Here is a 7,088-nt window from a genome sequence, read left to right on the forward strand (position 1 = left end):
CAGATAGGATCTGTGCCACTGTGACAGAATGCTCTGTTATACAGATAGCTAGAATCTCAGTCATAAAGCAGGGCAGGACTGCTGCTTACAATGGGGGGGGGGGGGGGGGATCAGATAGGATCTGTGCCACTGTGACAGAATGCTCTGTTATACAGATAGCTAGAATCTCAGCCATAAAGCAGGGCAGGACTGCTGCTTACAATGGGGGGGATCAGATAGGATCTGTGCCACTGTGACAGAATGCTCTGTTATACAGATAGCTAGAATCTCAGCCATAAAGCAGGGCAGGACTGCTGCTTACAATGGCAGGAGTGCTGATGTGTTGCTGCCTGGCCAAGGCTGAGTGTTTGGCCGCTGCTCATTGCAATAAGCCTCACTAATGAATTGGCAGATCTGCGCGCTGTTTAGTTAAATGGCCTTGCGCTAATGATATATTTTCTTTTCTCACAATCCGCCAGGAGGATCCCAAATCCTTTCAGAGCCACTGGTGGCCGAATAAATCTGTGTCTAAGCCCCGGTGTCACTTTCTCCTTATTGGGGGGAGATAAGAAGATAAGGCTGGGGGGCCCTTCCTCCCTATATAGGAGATAAACACCGGACCCTCCATTGCTATTTACTGTCTGGGAACCTGACGTGGGTGAGTCCTGCACTGGTCTCTGTTCTGACCCATCTCCTTCTCTTACTCAGGGAAATTTGAGGAATTTCATGTTTTTTAAAATTACTGGGAATTCTGGGTATTATTATGCTTGGTTTGCAGCTTTTTCTTCATTTGTGGTTTATAAGTGGGTCCTCGGCCGAATCCATGGCCATATAGGAAGGCAGGGCTGGGAGTGCTTATTTGTACCCTGGGTACCCCTGGAACTATAGCAGGGTGACTGTTACCCCAATGTTTCTATATATCTGTAACCTTGTTATGGGCTAAGGGGGCCCAGCCTGAAGGCCAGTTAGGGGGAGATTTGGGGTGAGTGCTTATTTGTGCCCTGGGTACCCCTGGAACTATAGCAGGGTGACTGTTACCCCAATGTTTCTATATATCTGTAACCTTGTTATGGGCTAAGGGGGCCCAGCCTGAAGGCCAGTTAGGGGGGGATTTGGGGTGAGTGCTTATTTGTGCCCTAGGTACCCCTGGAACTATAGCGGGGTGACTGTTACCCCAATGTTTCTATATATCTGTAACCTTGTTATGGGCTAAGGGGGCCCAGCCTGAAGGCCAGTTAGGGGGGGATTTGGGGTGAGTGCTTATTTGTGCCCTGGGTACCCCTGGAACTATAGCGGGGTGACTGTTACCCCAATGTTTCTATATATCTGTAACCTTGTTATGGGCTAAGGGGGCCCAGCCTGAAGGCCAGTTAGGGGGAGATTTGGGGTGAGTGCTTATTTGTGCCCTGGGTACCCCTGGAACTATAGCAGGGTGACTGTTACCCCAATGTTTCTATATATCTGTAACCTTGTTATGGGCTAAGGGGCCCAGCCTGAAGGCCAGTTAGGGGGGGATTTGGGGTGAGTGCTTATTTGTGCCCTGGGTACCCCTGGAACTATAGCGGGGTGACTGTTACCCCAATGTTTCTATATATCTGTAACCTTGTTATGGGCTAAGGGGGCCCAGCCTGAAGGCCAGTTAGGGGGGGATTTGGGGTGAGTGCTTATTTGTGCCCTGGGTACCCCTGGAACTATAGCGGGGTGACTGTTACCCCAATGTTTCTATATATCTGTAACCTTGTTATGGGCTAAGGGCACCCAGCCTGAAGGCCAGTTAGGGGGGGATTTGGGGTGAGTGCTTATTTGTGCCCTGGGTACCCCTGGAACTATAGCAGGGTGACTGTTACCCCAATGTTTCTATATATCTGTAACCTTGTTATGGGCTAAGGGGGCCCAGCCTGAAGGCCAGTTAGGGTGAGATTTGGGGTGAGTGCTTATTTGTGCCCTGGGTACCCCTGGAACTATAGCAGGGTGACTGTTACCCCAATGTTTCTATATATCTGTAACCTTGTTATGGGCTAAGGGGGCCCAGCCTGAAGGCCAGTTAGGGGGGGATTTGGGGTGAGTGCTTATTTGTGCCCTGGGTACCCCTGGAACTATAGCAGGGTGACTGTTACCCCATTGTTTCTATATATCTGTCTATATATGTTCATGTTGAAACCCAATGCAATATAATATTCTATAGCTGAATCTGCTGCTGACAGCTCTGTTCTTTGCTTGTAGGTGGGGGGATGCATTGTGGCTGTACCCCGAGTTCCTACTGGCTGCCAGGTAAGTAACAGGGAGGCAGATAAGGGAGGTGCCCATATGGTTTAATACCTAAGGTAGAAGGGGCATTTTCAATATTTAATCTCTTGGTATCTACACCCCCCACCAAAAATTATAAAAACCTTTGCCTCACAATGGCAAGATGTGTCTGTCCATAGGTACTGAAAAACCCTCAGCAATTTCTGGAGGAATATATGGCTAGAAAGCAAGGGGTAACTTGGCCCCACCATCAAGAAACATTTGTACCCCCTGAGCATGCATTTGGGGGGCCTCAGTATTAATACACCAATGGTCCTTGCTCCTATTCTTACTCCCCTTCCAGGTTCTCCCATAACCCCCATAATGTGTTACAGGCCTGGCCTTTCCAGACTGGGCGTACAAGGCGGAGTCAAGTCCTGGCTCCCGACAGATTCAGCTATGGCATTTTATCTTGGAACTGCTGCAGAAGGAGGAATTTCGGCACGTTATTGCCTGGCAGCAAGGGGAATATGGAGAGTTTGTGATCAAGGACCCGGATGAAGTAGCCAGGCTGTGGGGCCGGCACAAATGCAAACCTCAGATGAACTATGACAAGCTGAGCCGAGCGCTAAGGTGAGGGGCCAACGGCCGACTGGGGTTCAGTACATCCCTATCAGTATGTTACCTCTTGTATCCCCATGGGCGCCATTACACATCCCTGTACTAAGCACAGTTCAGCAGGAACAGCCCCCTAAGTTTGCTCATAGCCTGTACAGAGAGATACCATAAAACTATGGCAGCGTAGGTATTCCCCTGTACTAAGCACAATTCAGCAGGAACAGCCCCCTAAGTTTGCTCATAGCCTGTACAGAGAGATACCATAAAACTATGGCACATAGGGATTCCCCTGTACTAAGCACAATTCAGCAGGAACAGCCCCCTAAGTTTGCTCATAGCCTGTACAGAGAGATACCATAAAACTATGGCAGCATAGGGATTCCCCTGTACTAAGCACAATTCAGCAGGAACAGCCCCCTAAGTTTGCTCATAGCCTGTACAGAGAGATACCAGTTTCTATACAAGCACAGTATGAGTGTTACTTTCCTGTTGAATGGAATTTGAGCAATTTCCTTTATAAAACAACCAAAACAAACACAAACATGGGAGAAAGAGCAGTGAAATCCAGCAGTTCCTGCTCCCCACAGTATTGCTGTTTCCGTGCCGTTCTGCCTGGATCTAGCACTTATGGCCTCCGCCTGCTTGATGCCTCTATATTAGTGAGGGAAATCCCTCCAACAGTGTTGTTTAGGGGCCTTTACTTTAGATCTGTGAGCAGAGGTGGGAGGGGCATGACAGCTCATGGGTGGGGTTATGGGTATAACAGGGTGTGGCTGGGTGCAACAAGGGAGTGTGATGTGCGTATTTTTTTTAATGGGGCCCCATTTTAGTTGTTGGCATGGTAACTGGTGGGTTAATAATTGGGACAGTATAGGACTGATAGTGACCCTGTCCTTTATGATACTGGTCCCATTACTGTGCTGGGTTGTACAGCGGCTCATACCCCACCTCCCACTGTGTGGCCCCGGCAGGTACTACTACAATAAGCGGATCCTGCACAAGACCAAAGGCAAGAGATTCACCTATAAATTCAACTTCAGCAAGTTAATCTTTGTCAACTACCCCGTGTGGGACGTGCGCTGCCCTCCCCAGCCTGTTCTAATGGGGAGCAATGTCTGTCGCTCGCCTGTAGTGCCCCCTGGTGTGCAGAGAGAGGTAATGCTATTTTATTCTCTAGACTAGAATTATTATTATTATTAACATTTATTTATAAAGCGCCAACATACCCCGCAGCGCTGTACAATAAGTGGGTTACATACATTGGGCATACAGAGTAACATATAAAGCAACCAATAACCGATACAAGAGGTGATGCGAGCCCTGTAGAATCTAGAATAGAATGTCAGTTTACATGCAAACAGTGCCCTCTAGTGGCCACATGATAAAACACAGAATTCTGTCTTATGATAATACTATTGTTTATTATATAAAGCAAGGCGTCCATATCTCTCGGCCACAGAAGCTTTTCTACATGAGTCCTGTCCATTTCAGGTCCTACAGAACACCTTCCTGGCCCACAAGCTGCTGGCCAACCCGCTGACGTGCCGCAGAATGATCCCCAGCCTGATGGATTATGAGAGGTGTCTAGAGAAAAAGTCACCAAGCATTGGGCGTAAGTTCTACTCAATATTTTATGTGTATACATTAATCTGTACTGTCTAACTGTATGGCAGCTCCTGTGCATTTGTACTGTACAATAATATATAACACCCATACTAATGGGCCCCAGACAGAGGAAGGAGGGGTCCCTGCCCTACAGAGCTTACACTCTAGCCAGTGACACAATGTTAATGTAGTTATTCACCTTGTTGATTCTCTTGCTTCTATAGGCTGCAGTCCTGCCACATGTTTGTTGGGCCCCTACTGCCATTTTGGCCTGAATGATGGAACCCTCTACTCCCCATCGACCCCTACAGAGCTACGTTCCACTGGCTTCAGCGCTTCTACCAGTAGATCTCTCTGTTCTTCCTCTCCAGTCGCTCTCCAGGGCACCTCTGATTGGCCGTTGTGCCCGGGTCGCCTGTTCCACCGCGGCCAGTCATTCTTATCCATGGAGGAGAGAATCCAGACTCTCGGTCAACGACTTCCCGGAGGCTCGTTCCCTGCCCATTGGCTGGGGCAGCCCAAAGAAAGTCTAACTTTCCTTCCTCCACCCACAGAAATTAAAGGGCAACTAGATATCTGCCAGGTGGCCTCGGCTGTGAAACCTGACCCAGAGGTAGAACTAAGGTCCCTGGAGCAAGACAACGTCTTTCTGGATTTTCATGGAAAAAATAAGGTCCTTGTTGGGCCACATGGGAACCAGAGCACCCACAGTAAGCCCATAGTCTGCACCCACACCACACGTCTCCCCACAGTCAGCCCCAACTGGTTGGTTAAACCAACATAGCTCTTGGCCTAGTCAAACAGCACCCCCTAGTGTTCATTAATATGTATAGACTGTATGTACTGTGTGTTCCTATGATGCCGCCATGACATTCCCTTTCCAGTGATGCCAAGAGATGTTTGCTCGGTGCCCTCAATAACAATAAAGCTTATTTTGTCTTCTGTCTAATGGTGAATATCTACAGTTTGTTCATATACCTTGCTGGGAGGGTGATCTTATTGGTCTCTTAGAAATCCTGTGTGACAGGCAGGGCCACCTACAGCGGGGGGCAGTTGGTTTGGCTTACCCTATATGCATACGTATGTACACCTATTGCCCCACCCCTGAAGTAACACCTGACAGCCTGTTTGAGATCCAGCCAATAAAATTGCTACAATGTGTTTTTTTTAACCATTAGTACCGCCGGGAGGGGGGGCCCAGAACTTTTTGTTGTACAGGGCTCCATGATTTGTGATGGTGGCCCTGGTGACGGGACATCACGCTCTGTGGTTGAGCACATATTCTCCTGGCTGTAAGTGTATAGGGTGCGGTTAGGCACAAATACATCATTCTCATGATACTCCCCTAGTAAATAACTCCAAATCCTATTTGAAAATAGAATCTTGGCACAGAAGACAATAAAACAGCACCCCCTAGTGGTCTAATTCATATGCGGTGGACACTTGTTTGGACTCATCAAGCAGTAGGTGTTTTTTACAGGAAGGGGGCACAAAGCGCCATATTGTCTCGCTCTTGGCACCTTGTACCTACTCTGTACCCCTGTTCTATCTAGGCCAGTGATCCCCAACCAGTGACTCAGGGCAACATGTTGCTCCCCAACCCCTTGGGTGTTGCTCTCAGTGCCCCCAAACCAGGGAGTTATTTTTGAATTCCTGACTTGGGGGCAAGTTTTGGTTGAATAAAAACAAGATTTCCTACCAAATAAAGCCCCTGTAAGCTGATAGGGTGCATAAAGGCCCCAAATAGCCAATCACAGCCCTTATTTGGCTCCTCCATTAACTTTTATGGTACTTGTGTTGCTCTCCAAGTCTTTTTACATTTGACTGCGGCTCACAAGTAAGAAAGGTTGGGGATCCCTGATCTAGAGTGAGGGGCAAGGGTTGTACCCTGCTTTGTATGCTGTGCCGCGGGTTCCATGTTCCCTGACTCCGCCCCTTCCATTCACATCCACCTCTGCTTGCTCACCCCCCTAGTAGCTCAGTCTGCACCCCACTCTACGCCACCATCACCAATGACCTGCCAGTCTCCTGTGTCTCCTTTTCCCATAAATCACTTCCAATCTACCCCAAGTTGTGTCATGTACAGTCCCTCTTCTGCCTGCCTCCTCTATTTCTGCCCCTTGTGTTCGGCAACACCATACAGGAGGGGCGGGAAGTAGAAGGCACGTGGGCACATATAAACTATTATAAATGATGTAGCACTGCGCTTCTGTCATGTTTCTGACAGCAAACAACCCAATGCTGCAATCAGCCAATCAGAGCAGAGGAAATGTGCCAGCGACTCACAGCATCATGATTGTTGGTTGCAGCCAGGAACAAAAATGTTAGGTTGAGATGAAAGTCGATTCATTTATTCCTCGGAGGAACTTTATGGGGAAAATGTAACACAAGCAAATTTACTGAAACCCCTTGTTGGCTCTATAGATGTCTGTACTGGGTCAGACTGGGGTATCCAGGGCCCACCAGGGCTGCCATCCCAAAGGCCCCCACCCCAGTTGCACAACCCATTCCTTACACTTACTCTTACACTGGTGGCCAGAACTACCCCCCCTCCCCACTCCTCAAGGCAGGGGCTGGGGCCGGGGAAGCCAACGAGAACTGGGCCCACCAGGCTCTTTCCCTGTGTCTGTACAACAGATATTCAGAAATGGGTTTCCTTA

The 7,088-nt window shown here is 48.6% G+C and overlaps 1 protein-coding gene across 1 annotated transcript; it reads left to right on the plus strand.

Annotated features, from left to right (window-relative positions):
* Positions 1-445: 445 nt before the first annotated feature.
* Positions 446-5,377, plus strand: etv3l (ETS variant transcription factor 3 like). Its single transcript, XM_031892104.1, has 6 exons — positions 446-637; positions 2,203-2,250; positions 2,601-2,838; positions 3,795-3,978; positions 4,315-4,435; positions 4,653-5,377. The coding sequence occupies exons 2-6, from the start codon at positions 2,211-2,213 to the stop codon at positions 5,210-5,212; spliced, it is 1,143 nt and encodes a 380-aa protein (XP_031747964.1). The 5' UTR covers positions 446-637; positions 2,203-2,210; the 3' UTR covers positions 5,213-5,377.
* The last annotated feature ends 1,711 nt before the right edge of the window (positions 5,378-7,088 follow it).

This window comes from Xenopus tropicalis, chromosome 8, assembly GCF_000004195.4.
Source record: "Xenopus tropicalis strain Nigerian chromosome 8, UCB_Xtro_10.0, whole genome shotgun sequence".
NCBI lineage: Eukaryota > Metazoa > Chordata > Amphibia > Anura > Pipidae > Xenopus > Xenopus tropicalis.

What these genes read in the sequence shown, in the direction of transcription:
- etv3l (XM_031892104.1), top strand. Translation starts at nt 2,211, where the DNA reads ATGCATTGTGGCTGTACCCCGAGTTCCTACTGGCTGCCAG. An exon ending in CCCCTGGTGTGCAGAGAGAG is followed by an intron (nt 3,979 to 4,314) that starts GTAATGCTATTT and finishes TGTCCATTTCAG; the next exon opens with GTCCTACAGAACACCTTCCT. An exon ending in AAAGTCACCAAGCATTGGGC is followed by an intron (nt 4,436 to 4,652) that starts GTAAGTTCTACT and finishes TTGCTTCTATAG; the next exon opens with GCTGCAGTCCTGCCACATGT.